This window comes from Pseudopipra pipra, chromosome 6 (assembly GCF_036250125.1).
Source record: "Pseudopipra pipra isolate bDixPip1 chromosome 6, bDixPip1.hap1, whole genome shotgun sequence".
NCBI classification, from domain to species: Eukaryota; Metazoa; Chordata; class Aves; order Passeriformes; family Pipridae; genus Pseudopipra; species Pseudopipra pipra.
This window is the reverse complement of record NC_087554.1, coordinates 37391750-37407534: the sequence shown is the minus strand read 5'-3', so window position 1 is coordinate 37407534 and position 15785 is coordinate 37391750. Positions and strand designations below refer to the sequence as shown.

Below are 15785 nucleotides of genomic sequence, written 5' to 3'. Positions count from 1 at the left end.
GCCTGAGGTTTTCTGGTAACTCTTCTGAGTTACCAATAATTAATATTAAGCAGCTGTAATTATTGTATTTTAGCCTAACAGTCTGTAGGTTAAGAATATGAATTGGAAGTTCACAACATATATAAATGTAGAGTTTTCATATATTGCTTCATAAAGCAGCCAAGTTATTGTCCCACAAATATATTTAAAATTCATTAAAAACTTCAAAAAATATTTGTATGTAATGTTACATTTAAAATCATGACAAACATGTCTTGAAATTTCAGTTACCTATTTCTGTGTACATACCTTCGCCTGTAGAAGTATTAAGGAATTATATATGTTTCCTGTCAATCTCAGTCACTCCTCTGAGAAGAAGCACTCACTAAGCACCTGAAATTTGTTTTTTATTGTGTTTAAGTGATAAATGAGCTTTTGACAGCTGTAATCTCTTCCTGGGGTGGAGACAACATGATAAGCAATGACAATTTCTCTTTCTTCAAGGAAGAAGAATTAAAGTATCGTTGTGCATTAAAACCAGTTTTTGAAAATCAAGGCTTCTTGTCTGTGTATTTAACATTATATTCCATTCCACTCTGGGATAATGGAAACCATTACAATAGAAAGATTTGCAGACTACCTTGCATGCTAGACAGGGATTGTAGGTATGCATGTAGACAAATCGATAGATAAATGTAAACTTAAGATTGAACATGTATTAGCTGAATCAGGCATAGCGCGTTTTCCTAAAACACGGGGGGATGTACATATTACGTATTTTTAAATCCAAGATAAAATTACTCCTTTCCTCTTCTTCTTTTAAGTTGCCAGCTAATAAAGATGCCTTCCGAAAGACATGGAACCCTAAGTATACGCTACGCAGTCATTTTGATGGAGTGCGAGCATTAGCTTTTCATCCTGTAGAGCCTGTGCTGGTTACAGCCTCTGAGGACCATACTCTAAAACTTTGGAATTTGCAGAAAACAGTTCCTGCCAAAAAGCAAGTATATGTGTTTTTATAAAACGTCAATTGTGTTTTAAATGCCTTTGAAATTAATTAAACACATTTTCAGAGTTTTTCAGTAGACGCTTCACGTAATATAATAACTTTTTTCTTTCTCTTTCAGGAGTGCCTCTTTAGATGTAGAACCCATCTACACGTTTAGGGCCCACATGTAAGTGTTTGACATCATTTGTGGTTGATAAATATATTGTCATTATCTCATGTATTCTTAAGAAACATCAGTGTAATAGCCACAAATCTGTTCTGTTTTTACACTGTGTAGACAAGGTGCATTATCCTTGGTAAAACAGGTTAATGCTGAGTCCCTGTCATTAATTGCACTGTCCATGATAACACAAGAAGAACAGAAAGTGGCAAATGTGATTAGTTGCAGTGGAAGGGAGAAATTGTAGATGGTGATGAAATCACCTGAGACATGTCTTGGACTGTGGATTTTTTATATATAATATATGGTAAAAATAAATAATGTAGATGTTACTAGTCTTGCTTAGTACCTTCAGATACAGGTCTGAGTCTCAGTGATTTTTTTCAGCTTGTGTTAACTGTTTTGTTACTCCTGAGTTTCACTTGCTAATTATGAATTCTGCTTTCTTTCAATAAGAAGGCAAGACAAAAATACGCACTTGATAGCCAGAGTAGTTTGAATGTACTTTGCTTTTATAAGTAAAGATCCAGTCTCCAACCCAGTTAGCAGATGAGCTTCACAAGAGTTTCGATAAGCACGGAAGTAGGTAACACTTCTTATGCTGGCCTCAACAACAACAAAAGAAAATAAATTTGTGGTTTTATTAGGAAATCAACACATTCTGTTGTCTCACTCTCCTCCTTCCCTTATGCTGTGTGGTAGAATGTAATGTGCTACTTTTGTGTTTATTAACTAAAGTGTAAAACACTCTGCCCCAGGACTGGGAGACTAATTTGTCCTCATGTTGAAATATGTTCTTGTGGGGTCGCTGACCAGTTTTCTCCTTCAGATCTCTTTCTCTGTCCAAATTTGGGCTATTATTTGGATATTTTTTAGTGAATACCAAAAGGTAAGGTTTGGGGAAGTTTTAATACAGAACTAATGCCTACCCTGTGGCTCCAGTGCGACATAACAAAGAAATTTTACTATTTTTTCCTCTCAAGCAAGCATTAAGCAACATTACCTTTCAACCTATCTTCATTCTTCACTTTGCTGAATACATGGATGGATTCAGCCAATAGTCTTCCTTGTCAACATTTTCAAAGATATAATTCTAGTTTGCTTATCTGCTCTTATCTATATCATGAGCATGGCCTGTCAAATGACCCAGGTGTCTAATTTTGGGGATATGGTTTTACAGTACAGTTAAACCTGTGTTTGTAGTGTGTCCAAAAGAGTAGACCTGGTTCTTCCTTTGGGCTACCACTTGTGCTTATCTGGTATCACAGCAAACAGGTTCAAGAACTTAAACAGTGGAAATTTAACCTTGGCCAAAAGGTACAATTTCTAGGATCATTTCTCTGAACCAGTTTTCCAGGATGTAGGTTACTGTCCATTTCTAAATGTAGGCTGAGAAAGGGAGGCAACTACAGCCACTGATTTCAGCACAGCTAGCTGTTAGATTGGCATAGATACACTGTAAAAACCCACCATTTGTAGGTGTACTTAATTCTGAGAAATAAGGTGGTGGTCTGAGTTGTTTCAATTTGTATAGTTTTAGTTAATTTCTTATGATTCTTTTAATAGAGATTGATATCACTTGTTGAGACTTAAAATGTTTTAGTAGTATTGTTTCTTTGGAGTTTATGGGGTTTTTAACTGCTTAACACAATCCAAATGTTTTTTGAAAGTCGATAGCCAAATTTTTACTTCTATCCTGTAGGCAGTATCAATCAGCTTCTTTTTCTTTGTCTCCCAATAGTGGACCTGTATTGTCATTGGCAATTAGTTCCAATGGAGAACAGTGTTTCAGTGGTGGTGTTGATGCAACCATCCAGTGGTGGAACATGCCTAGCCCTAATGTGGATCCATATGATACCTATGGTAAATACCTTTTAAAACATAAACATCTTATGATCATTGTCTTCAAAATTAATTTTCTACTTGATGTTAATCTGTTTTCTAGTGCTTTTATCATCTAAACCATGTGTTTTCAACTTTTTATGTGTGGTAAACATTAGTTTACCCATTAGTTTACCACAAGTTCCCACTTAAATTGGTGATGTGCTTTGTGTAGAATTGTAATAGGGAGACATAGCAATTCCTGAGATTTATACAGTAAAGAAGAAGTTAATCCAAACTTTCATTTTTGAGAAGCAAAAAATTTTGAAACCAAATTGCAACTTTTGAATGATTACTTAGTTTTCTGGTAAATTTTCATCAGTGAAAAAAATAAAACAAGTGTACTCAAATTCTATGTCCTGTGTTTCTGATTTGCATCTCAGTTCCCTACCTTTAGATGTCTTTAGTTTTAGATGTCTCTAAAATTAAATAGCTGATAACTGTTTGGAAAACTGTGCATCCCTCTCCTGCCACTGATGGTGATCGTGTCAGTGTAATGAATGGCCTACTACAACACTCAGGCTGCATTATCTGTGGCAGTGAGAGGAGGAGTAGGTACTGTCTTGCACCAATTCAGGAGAAGCACTGCACCCTGTCCCTTTAAACCAGTGTATTCTCCAATTGTGCCTCTCTGCTAAAAATATATTCAGTACAGTCTAATCACTAAAAATGGTCCAATTTGTTCATGCTGGTAGGATTTGATGGTATAGTTTTTATGGGCCTCAGACAAAACTGCCTCTACTCAAGTGACAAAGTTATTGTTAAAAGGGAGAGCTCTAATAGGACGTTTGCCTTCCTAAAGCTTGTTTGCAGGCTCTTGGGTTGCAAGACCAACTTGTTTTTTCTAGTTTTCCACAAAACTAAATTTTAGTGATTTACCTGACTTCATGCCTTTCCATTTGTCTTTTTCTCCCACTTCTCTACTCAAAGCCTGATACAGAATAGATTTAAAAACCCTCTATAAAAGACAACTACAAATTATCCAGGAGGTGAAAATAAGATTCTCAGGTCCCCAAGAGAAATAGCTTTTGTTTTAATTATTAGGGTGCTTGAGAGTTTTAGAACATACCCTTGTGTCAGCAGAATATGTTGAGTAAAAGCAGCATTAAGCATCAGTGGGTTTTGTGGTTTGAGTTTTTTGTTTGCTTTTCTGTTTGGTTGGTTGGGGGTTTTTTTTGAGAAAGATGGCAGTGGTTGTGCAAACGGACCTCCTGTGCAATATTCTAACTGTTGCTTAAACAGGAAGGGCAGGTGGGATATACGACTATTTTATGTGGAATTTAATTTATGTTTAGGTACAATACTTACTTAATGTTTCTTCACTAAAAAGGTTTCATTTCTGAACTTTTTTTTTTTCCAGAGCCAAACGTTCTAGCTGGCACATTAATTGCTCACACAGATGCAGTCTGGGGTCTTGCTTACAGTGGTGTAAAGAATCACTTACTCTCCTGTTCAGCAGATGGCACTATTAGGTTGTGGAATCCGCCAGAAAAAATTCCCTGTATTTGCACTTACAATGGAGAGAAAGGTAACTTTTTGCAGTGGTTTTGAAAATCAGTTGTGAGGCAGCTGATGATGCATCCAGGCTCATTACTCAATTTATCCAAATTAGGTAAAAGAGCTAAAGGAAGAACATTAAATCATCGTGGTGCTGTGGCATTACTTTAAAAGAGCAAATTTCTTCTTTAAAGTATGAATGTAAAAAAACCTAAATGTTTAAACTGTCGGAAATTTTAAAAGTGTTTCATTCTTTTTAAAGATTTTTTTTCTCTCTTTCCAGAGCATGGAATACCTACATCAGTTGACTTTATAGGTTGTGACCCTGCTCATATGGTGGCATCTTTTAACACTGGCAGCACAGTCATCTATGATTTAGAAACATCCCAGTCAGTGGTAATGTTTTCATCACAAATAGAATCTGGTAAGTAAAGCTCTTCTGTAATAAATATCGATCTTGGTTGAGGTGCCTATGGTATTATATGGTACCTATAATATGATGTAGTAAATGAAAAAATTTTGCTTCTCTTCTGCATTATTCAGTTTGAAAGATGGTTAGATACTTAAAGATGCTTGGGACAAACATGATGGAAAGGTGATTCAGCTCCTCTATTCCTCTCTCGTGAGACCCTGCCTGGAGTGCCGTGTCTATCTTTGGGGCCCCAAGCATAAGAAAAATGTGGGCCTGTTGTAGCGAGTCCAGAGCAGGACCATCAAGATCCCAGGGCTGGAGCACCTCTCCTGTGAAGACAGGCTGAGAGGGTTGGGGTTGTTCAGTCTGGAGAAGAGAAGGTTCTTGGGAGACCTTATTGTGACCTTTTAGTACCTAAAGGGGCCCACAGGAAGGATGGAGAGGAACTTATTAAAAGGGCATGTGGTGGCAGCACAATGGGGAATGGCTTCAAACTGAGAGTAGGTTTAGATTAGATATTAGGAAGAAATTCTTTACTGTACAGGTGATGAGGCACTGGAGCAGGTTGTCCAGAGAAGCTGTGAATGCCCCATCCCTGGCGTGTTCAAGGTCAGGTTGGATGGGGCTCTGAGCAACCTGATTTAGAGAAAGGTGCTTCTGCCTGTGTCAGGTGGAGTGGGAACTAGATGATATTTAATGTCTCTTCAACCCAAGTCATTTTATGACTGTGGATTAGCTGGATTTGAAAGTAGTTAGAGATAGTGAAAGCAACAGTTATTGTTCTCTAAGCTAAGATTTCTTAAGATTCAGTTGTCTGATTTATATATCAAACCACATTTTTAATTACATGGTCTTGATATGGAGGATATTAAGATAAGTAAATGGATTAATTAAATACAATATTAATTCAGTGTAGAATTCTGTACACCTTGGAATTAAACATGCTTTCCTATGAAACTTTATAAAAATCCTGTTGCTGCAAGTAAGGTGCTAGAAAGATGTAGCTCTTCAAGAGTTAATTGTATGTATCTGATGAAACTCTAGATAGAGGTGACTTCGTTTTGTGAACTTTTGAAAGTGTTTCATAAGGAAAATCTCCAGTTTCTGGTCACTCCTTTCTATGAAACGTGATCTAAAAGAATAATGCAAGGGGAAAATTTGCTTCTCCCCTCCAAGTAGTCTAGTTATATATATTATATATATACAGATATCTTGTGCAAAGCCTGACACTGAAGTGAGAAGGAACATTACAATTTGGAGCAATACAAAAACTCCTAAATGGAGTTTGAAAACTCCTAAATGGAGTTTGAAAACTCCTAAATGGAATCAGAAAAAATTAAGCAGAGAAGTTAAAGGAACAAGCCTTAAAACACTCTGATATCAAGATAAGAAAGTGTTTTCTAAAAAGTATTCTAAAGACTTCTGAAGAGATTTTAAACCATTCATTGTTTCTTTAAGTTGAAATTAAAGACATAAATATATCTGACAGAATCTAATAGGTTAGATTGACTTCAGTTATTTGGATTCTCTGCTCTAGTGGAAGGCATCCCGTCCAACCTGAACCATTCTGTGATTCTGTCTTCTCCCCTACCCCCTCTGCCACCCCAGCTAAATAGCTTTTGGTGTGACATGTGCTAAATATATATTACAGATGCTACAGTTTGTTTCTACTTGACTAGTGCTGCCTTGCAGTACTTGCTTGGTTTCCTATCGCTCTAAAGAATCTTTCATGTGTGTAAACCACTTGTACAGCTTTAACCTTTCAGTATGTTGCCTAGGATCTACCTCCCTTAGCCCCATCCTGTAAAGCAAGAAGCTGTTACTTATTTCTTAGGGGATCCATTGATCTTAAAATATTACTTACATGATATTAATTACTATGTAATCTAAAGTGTAATGCTGAAATACTGTCATTTTAACTTTAACACTTTCTTTAAGACAGGTGAATATTTTTTCTTTTATTTTCAGGTGTACAATCAAATAATCATATTAACAAGGTAGTAAGTCATCCCACACTTCCTGTAACTATTACAGCACATGAAGATAGACACATCAAATTTTTTGACAACAAAACGGGTAAGGATAAAGAGAACCTAATTTGTATGTATGAATATTTTTAAAGACAGCTGGATGGACAAAGGGAGAATCCATGTGTAGGAAACTTACTAGTGATGCAGTCTTACACAAAACAGAACTTTTGGTATTTCTAAGAATAAACCTCTTCAGTACCTTTTCTATGAAACAGGGGTATCTGTTGCAATTGTGACTTCAGCAGTCAGAAAACACTCTCAAAACAGGCAGAGATAGTTGTGAGGAACAAGAAAGCTGTTTTTAATTTAGAGCTTTCCTAATTTATAGAGTATGTCTGCTGTTTTATTACTCATGATTTTAACTCTAAGCATGTATCAGTTATATTTTTCAACTTTCAGTAGTAAAGAACATTGCTTAGTACCTATTAGGGCAAGAAATAACACTAAATTCATTGTAGTAATGGAATCATATGTTCTACTTAAGTTGTTGATTAAATTTATAAAACAGAAAAGAATCTGGAGGAAAGAGAGGGAACGAGGCTATAGGGGAAAATTGCACTGTCTATCATGACAAAAACGTTGTAATAATTGTAAGAACAAACCTAAACTTCCCATTTGTGAAATTGTCACACTTCCTGCGTGTTATCAAAGTTAGAAGAAAAAAAAAATCAAGATAAGCTCACTTTAAGTAAGCACATGTGCAAAACCCCTGTTTGAAGTTTGTTTGGTTTGGGCAGAGTGGGGGATGGTGTTCCTGGGGTTTTTGTTTTCCAAGGCAAAAAGCTGGACATTTTTTCCCCTTTACACCTGCCATGAATGTATGTATTTGAGTTGTGATCGTTAAATGTGTTGTAATGATTGTGCTGAAATTAAGATTTATTACTTTAAAGAACAAAGATGTAGAATAAGGAGAAAAATTTTGCATGTACAAATAATTGGGTTAAAGACAGGAAACAGAATGTAGAAGTAAATGGTCATTATATTAGAAGCAGTAGCTCAACACAATGAGTCATCTGGACAGGGGACAATATATTGGCAGTTAACTGACATTCATTAATCCAGGTTATTAAACATTAAGTCTGACAATGAAGAACTGAGGATATTAATACACTTAATAGCAGGAAAATTAAATTCCGTGTGGATAAATGGGAAATGATACATATAAGGAAAAATAAACATTGTAATATAAAATAGTAATCACTGGGGTGACTGTTCTTACCCAAAGTAAAACCTTGGAGTTGAATAAGAGATTGAATGGAAATACCAGTTTGTTGCTTAGCAGTCAGGACAGCAAAATGAATGTTAGGAGGAAGGAAAGGAATAAACAGCAAAAAGGAACATTTTTAGTACCTTTGTATAAATACTTTGAATGAAGTCTCCCTTATCTCAGAAGGGATATAGCCAAATTAATATGTTTCAGAGAATGTTTAAAAAGATCTTTAGTAGCTTTTAACTTCTTCACAAAGAGTCTTAGGAACTAAATAGACTGAGATTCTTCAGAAAGACAGACAACTGGAAAAAGATGATATAGTTTCTTCATGTTGGTTATGGTCTTACAGGGATTTATTTGCTCTCTTTTTCAATACACGGACTGAGGTTCAGTTCCTAACCCCCAGCAGGTGATAGATTCCAAACAGAAAGAGGTGATGGTTCTTCTGTGCAGTTAAACATTTCAGAACTCTTTCCAAAAAGTATCATGAGATGCTAAAAGATGTTATTAAGAATCCAGGAATGGAGGTCACTGAAAAGAAATGTATTAAGAGTAGTTGAATGCAGAGGTAACACTTTGGTTTGTGACATAGCTAAACAGTGAATTACTAGGAGCTGGGGAGTATTTTGGGCAAGTATCACTTACAGTTTCCTTGTTTTTATTTTCCTCCTGGTTTATCACCAGTGGCATCTCCTAGCAATGACAGAGATAGATGGACCTTTGGTAAGGCTCAGTAAATCTCGTTTTGCAAAGCGTCGTCAACGCTCTGTCCTACTGGGGCAGTTATTTAGAACATTTAGCAGACTAAAAATTGAGGTTCTCACCCTCATTTTAGTCTTGGTCTTCGTTGTCATTGCTACCAGTAAAGATGCCAGATGGATTGCTTACAATGGAAATGCCTTTTTGAGAGTTGTGTGTCATTTACTCTTATGGTCATACAAGAGTCTGCAGTTGAAACTTCTTAATTTCTAATGGAATAGAATCATTCAGGTATTACTGGAATATAAATAAGCATGTTGTCCTGTATTGCATTTAATGTTTGATTTTTTTAAATAAACAATACTTCACAGGAAATTCACTGTTCATTTTGCTTTTAGGTAAAATGATCCATTCTATGGTTGCTCACTTGGATGCTGTCACAAGTCTAGCTGTAGATCCTAATGGAATCTATTTAATGTCTGGAAGTAAGGATTTTTTTTTTCATATTCTATATTCTCTGTAAATTTTGCATTTATGATGCACTGAAGTGTCTGACAAATATAACTTTGTCTTTTGTCTTTTCTTTTTTTCTTAAACAGGCCATGATTGTTCCATTAGGTTATGGAATTTGGACAGCAAGACATGTGTGCAAGAAATAACAGCTCATAGGAAAAAGCTGGATGAATCAATTTATGATGTAGCATTTCATCCGTCAAAAGCATATATTGCCAGTGCAGGAGCTGATGCCCTTGCCAAAGTATTCGTGTGACATAGCAGAACAAACCTGCATCATAACAGCAGGTCTGTTTGGACAAAAAAGAGGGAATGCGTCACTGCCATCAATTATAAGGTTACCAATAAGACACTACATCTGATCTGCCTGGGTGAAGGCTCTTAAGTGGGGCAGGTATAAGTTGGTGAAAAGTCACCACATCTTGAACAATGTCAGGCTCATTCATTTAACTGTAATTACTGTATTTGGGGGGGTGGGGACAAATACAAAAAAAAACAAACAGTATTTGTAGCCTTGACTGGATATGAACTGAGCGTATGTCTGTTCTTTAGGTGTCTTTAAGCAAACGTGGAGTCTGATCTTACAAAAGATTTTTATTTTGGACTCTGTGTGCTGCCTTAGGGTTAGGAATGTGGTGCTCTTGTGGGGGGAAGTGAGCTCCAAGAGTAGCTTTCTTTTCATCTCTTAGTAATCTTCTGTTTATCAGTTGAATGCCACAGATTCCCCTTTTAAACTTTTATTTTGCTTTAAAGAAAAGGAAATTTAACTTAAAATATTTTAGCATTAGTTGCACAAAATGTTTGGATAAAATTCTAGTTTTTATAAGTCTTTTTATATATTTAGCCTGTCACAACAGTGCTCAAGATTGTATTGATAATGTTTTTCTGCATTATAGAACCCTAAAACACAGAGATCTCACTGACCCGCTGCTGTGTAACCACACTCTTCCCTTCTTTTGCCTAATACAGCTCAGCTAAGTCCTTGCTTAAGGATGCTAATTCATCATCATCGCATAACTGTCTTCATAAATAAAGGACTGTAAAATGTGTTCAGATGAAACACAGAGGGGTTAACACCCCCGAATGAACTCTTTAAAAAAAAAATTAATCTTGGCATCCTATCACTATGTGATATTTTGTACATCTTACTGTATTTACGAGTTTATTTATCAAGGATTACCCATCTTGCTAATGGCCTATTGTTATTTATTTCACTTTTTGTTGGTCTTTATATCCTTTTATGTAGTGTGTTAAAGGGCCCTGTATATCTGTTATGGCACTCTTTGAACGGTCTAAAATAGATGAGAAAACGGGACATTTGATAATCCTAAAGTTGCGAATCAAGAAATTCTTTTTCATCTGCTTAAGTACCTGGAGTGGAGTTGACTCCAAAAAACTAATCTTGTTTCAGAACCTTTGGAGTGAAAATTATTTTTATTTACATTTCAAATAGAATACAAAAGTAGTTGATTAAAGATTCATAAATCTGCTGTGTTTTGACTAGTTATTCCCTGCTTTTATTTTATTTTCCAGATGTGCTTCAGTTTATGGTGTAACTAAAAATTTTGTTTGTGTAATGCATGATTAATACAAAAAAGTATTTTTTCTAGTCTTCCACAAAACTTTTCTGATCAGTTTGCGAGTTTTGATGAGTTTTGTAAGGTTTCTGTTTTACAAACTATGAATCAGCAAATTTTTAAGATTGTACCACATAGCAAAATACAGCTGTTGAAAAATAATGTATATAAAATGCATATAATAAATATTAAATGGTGTACCTGTATGTTACTGTTGGCTACATTATTTTGTGTTGCACAGTTTGAAAGTGTCATTCTACAAATTACTAAATTAGGTCTCAATTTTAGCAAAATGACCATTTGTTTATTATGCTTATAAGCTGCTTTGCTTTTGCAAAATTGTAATAGTTGTCTGGATGTCAACCAACTGTTCAGTTTCAAAGCAGCAGTTACCCACATATAAGAACATGTTTCCACAATGTTTTAAAAGATTTTTACAAGACCAAATTGAAAATTGCTAGTGTATTCCTACAGCCTTTATAAGATGATAATCACAGTGTTTTTCAGTATCTCTATATATGAAATCATTCTGAAGTGATTTAGGAGCCAGAAAGGTATACTCTCTTTATTTCAAACTGCCACTGAACCATTGTGTTGAATTTAAAAAAAAAAAAAAAAGATTTCTAAATGTTTACAATTTGCCCATATATCAAATGTTATCTATTTACCTTTGTCCATTTCTTTGTAAGTTCTCCAATAAAGATGATGCACAAAAGGCTCAACTGCAGGTCAGCATTTACCTACTCTGTGATGAGTCACTTTGCTCAAAGTGTATCAGCAGATGCAGAATACCAGAATATGAATATTAGATTTTCATGTAAAGCAGTATATTTGGGTATAAGTTACCTAAAGTTAGAACATGTTCCTATAAGTGGTTTAACTGCATTGTTCCATGTAAGTTTCCAGTTTTGCAGTAAGAATGTATTTCATGCCATCTCATGTCAAGCAAATTAGAATTTAAAAAAAAAAAGGAAAAAGAGGTGCTTGTGGTAGGCAGAATATTGCAGTCATATTTTAAGATTAATTTTGTTTTAGTAATAATGTTGCATTGCTTGAAATGTTGCAGTAAATTATATATGAATTGGAGAATTTTGTCCTTTATCATGAAGATTGAGGTGAGGCCTTTTAGTAACTGCTTGTAGGACACTAAGACTTTACTTTTGAAAGTAACATTCAGCTGATTTGCACTTTTTGTTCCTTCCAGTCTAAAGCATTCAACTAATCAACAGACAAGAGAGTATTTGAATTTTATTGGAAGTAATTTCATAATCGCCTTTTCTGAAGCCGAACATTGTTTCTGGCAGCTTTTCCAGACTGCTGCATTTTAATGCTTAAATGAAATGTGATTGTTTAATAAACATTACCATGCATAACATTTACTTTTTTTTAATTGTATTAAAATCGAAATGATAAAACCAAAAATATTTGCTTATTTTCCTTAATTGATATCTTAACTCTCATCTTAGTGAACTAATGCATAGTGGATCAAATACTGTAGTGAGGCTTCACTTATTGAATATTAACAATAATCTCTAATACAGTCTTAGTTTATTTGTTGTGGGGTACTACATGCTCAAACCTTCATTTGTTGGTTTGGGGTTTTTTAGAAGAGAAGAACTCAAGTATTGGTGATGGGGGGAAAAATGATAGTGCTGAAAGGTTTTTATTTAGCAAAAATGCTTCAAGTAATGAAAGGACTTACTTCTCTTTTGTAAGTAAGACCCAAAGGATTTGTGTTTAGAACCTGAAAGATGTCTAAATATGTTTAATAATAAATTTAGTATTTAGGGTATGATTGATGTTAACAGACTTACTCTCCATCTTACTTTTTTATTGTAGGAACTGTTCTAAGCAGAAGAGTGGTGACTGTAGTCCAGCACCTTATTTACATAAATAGCAAATACACAGGAAAATGGGTGTAACAAGGCCTGGGCAAGAACCTCCCCTAATTTAGAAATACTAAGGAAGAATTTTGTTATGTGCTTTGATTTACTTTAAAACTGATAGCAGTCTGCTCTAGCACTTCCCATCTCGAATCAATGGAAAGCTTCTTGGTCACAGTGCTGACTTCTGTTTCTTCTACCATATTGCACTAAAAAGTTGTCTCAAACAAGCACAGTTGAGCAACTGGTATTTTTGCAGGGACGCTAAACACACAGATAGGGTGGTCTACATAAATCCTTCTGGGAATATGTGTATCTTTTTTTCTTCCCATATAGAGGAGGTACATGGTATGAAAATATGACTGACTTCAAGTTTTACTTCGGTTTCATTTCATGGAAGCATAGAAAGGCTTCCAAAGGAAGGGAACATTAAAGGGGACATTAAGGATCATCTATTTCTCACCTCACCCCTGCCACCATGGGCAGGGACACCTCCTACATGTTGTTAAAAGCCACATCCAGCCTGACCTTGAGCATTTCCCCTTCTCCTGTCACTACATGCCCTTGTAAAAAGTCCCCCTCCATCTTTCTTGTAGGCTCCCTTCAGGTACTGGAAGGCCACAATCAGGTCACTCTGAAGCCTTCTCTTTTTTCAGGCTGAACAACCCCAACCTTCTCAGGCTTTCCTCGTAGGAGAGGTGCTGCATTCCTCTGATCATCTTGTGGCCCTTGTCTGGACTCGCTCTAGTATATCAGTGTCCTTCCTGTGCTGAGGACCTCAGGCCTGGATCAGTACTCAAGGTGGGATCTCAGGAGAGCAGAGTAGACGGTCAGAATCCCCTCCCTCACCCAGCTGGCCACACTGCTTTGGATGCAGCCCTGAACATGTCGAGACTCATTCACCAACACCCCTAAGTCCTTCTCAGCAGGATGCTCTCAATCTCTTCATTCCCCAGCCTGTATTGATACTGGGGGTTGCCCCAACCCAGGTGAAGCACCTTGTACTTGGTCTTATTAAATCTCATGTGATTCCCATGTGCCCACTTCTCAAGCTTGTCCAGGTCCCTCTGGATGGCATCCAATCCTTCAGGTGTGTCAATGGCACTACTCAGCTTGGTTACCCAAGTGCATGTATGTAAATATATACATATGTATTTATGTTCTGGTTTTAAGAAGTTTTTTAAAAGAATTAACAAAAGCAGAAGGCTCCAGAATTGTTTAGAAATGCTACTTCTGAGGTGAGCATGAAAGAAGGTTTAAGTTCCATATTTAATACTCGCTCTATTGATAGCTGGAGAATGCACACCCTGGAGTCCTAAACAGATAAAATACACTAAAGGATTTTAAAATAAGTAGTTCAAGCTACAAAAACTTTAAATGTCCTAAATATATATTGTTTTGTTTTCTAATTTTAACAATAAAACTCTTGAGTTGATAATGTAAAAGAACATACCTTCTTTTTAGTCCTCCTCCTTACCTTGTGGTATCTTAATGGCGCCCCACATAAAAAGTCACCTAGACTCTCTGAAGGTGCATGTATAGCAACAATACACTTTTTTTAAAAAAAATATTTGCAGAGTTTAAAGAAATTAATTTAACTCTGGTGAAATCCATAGTCATGAAAAGAAGACAATGTGAGGTAACCTATGTCATAAGGCTCTTGTTTTCAGGAGTCACTGAACCTCTGACTGCAGTGCTGTGAAAGTCTCCACTGAAAACAGTACACTGATATATGTTGATATGCACTTTAACAGTAGCTATGCTTTGATGTCTTTAGATGCATATAAAATGGAACAAATGTCAGTGAGGCCTGCTGGGGGGTTTTTTGGTGATCTAAAACCTTATTAGGAGCATAGGTCTTGAACTTGGTATTGATATTTTCTCTGGGAAGGTCATGCCATGTCCAGCTGATTTGGTCTAGTTTTCCTGGAGCAAAGTAACTGGGGAAGCCAGCCATTGGCCAACCCTCAGCCACCCTAGTATATCAACAGTGTCTGGGAGCAGTGCTAGGGCATTTAATCTGGCAGTAGAAGAATTTTTGCTTTGACTGTATGTAGTGCTATGACATAGCGCTGAGAGTAATACCAAATCTCTAGTGTATTGTCTTAACTGAGGGAGAGAGAACTGATTCCTACAAGCATATGCCTCCACTTAACATTCTTTTAGGAACATAAGCTGTTGCTGGTTGTTAGCTATTGACCACTAACAAATAGCAAGTAGCAGCTTACACATTTAGTATCTTCATCTGTGAACATCATACACAGTTGTCTTCAGTTACATGGAGTGTTCTGTTAAATCTTATCAGTGCTGTGAAACTTTTGATACTCTCATTTTGATACTCTCATTTTAAATTGATTCAAATTAATGGATTTATTACAAAATTAAAAACTTCCTAAACTAAAGGATCAGTGCTGTGAATTTATATATATATTTGGAAAACTAAGACTATAGGTAGGAATTTATAAGTGATCTTGTATTATCTGTGTGTGTAAAAGGCTGCCTCTTTTAAACTGATTATTACTGGGAGCTGTATTTGCTTTAGCAAAGTTCCAAAGTATTGATATTGACCTATTCTTTACAAATGGCATTAATTCTTTGAAAAGAGATGGTCTTTCAAATAAAAATAAAGATAATGCTAGCTTAATTGTTACGTGGCTTGTAGAATCGTTTATTGCTATCACAAAATATACAGTGCGAGTTTATAACCTTTAGATGAAATGCTCCATTCTACTTCAGAGAATACTGGATACCTTAGGAAAAATATATCACTTGGTGATCGAGGACTATTTGCTTTTGGGATATCTTTGACTTGGATGTATTGAAGACCCTTTAACTTGAAGGGAGAACACTACCATAAGACAATCATTTGCAGCTCTATCATCAGGTTCCTCTGACAAAAATAAATGGGATAGGCTATGTGACCTTTTTTTTTTTA

The 15785-nt window shown here is 35.8% G+C and overlaps 1 protein-coding gene across 6 annotated transcripts in view; it reads left to right on the top strand.

Annotated features, from left to right (window-relative positions):
* Window positions 1–15500, top strand: part of STRN3 (striatin 3) — a 66923-nt gene extending 51423 nt beyond the window's left edge. For 5 of the 6 annotated variants that reach the window (XM_064658544.1, XM_064658548.1, XM_064658545.1 and 2 more), the window contains 8 exons: window positions 804–979; window positions 1107–1154; window positions 2890–3011; window positions 4390–4557; window positions 4810–4950; window positions 6907–7014; window positions 9276–9362; window positions 9477–11173. In XM_064658544.1, the coding sequence (XP_064514614.1) occupies window positions 804–979; window positions 1107–1154; window positions 2890–3011; window positions 4390–4557; window positions 4810–4950; window positions 6907–7014; window positions 9276–9362; window positions 9477–9646 (1020 nt within the window). In that variant the 3' untranslated portion in view covers window positions 9647–11173. Of the gene's footprint in view, window positions 1–803; window positions 980–1106; window positions 1155–2889; window positions 3012–4389; window positions 4558–4809; window positions 4951–6906; window positions 7015–9275; window positions 9363–9476; window positions 11174–12171 lie in introns of those variants that run through there. The other variant, XM_064658543.1, reaches the window with a different exon arrangement.
* The last annotated feature ends 285 nt before the right edge of the window (window positions 15501–15785 follow it).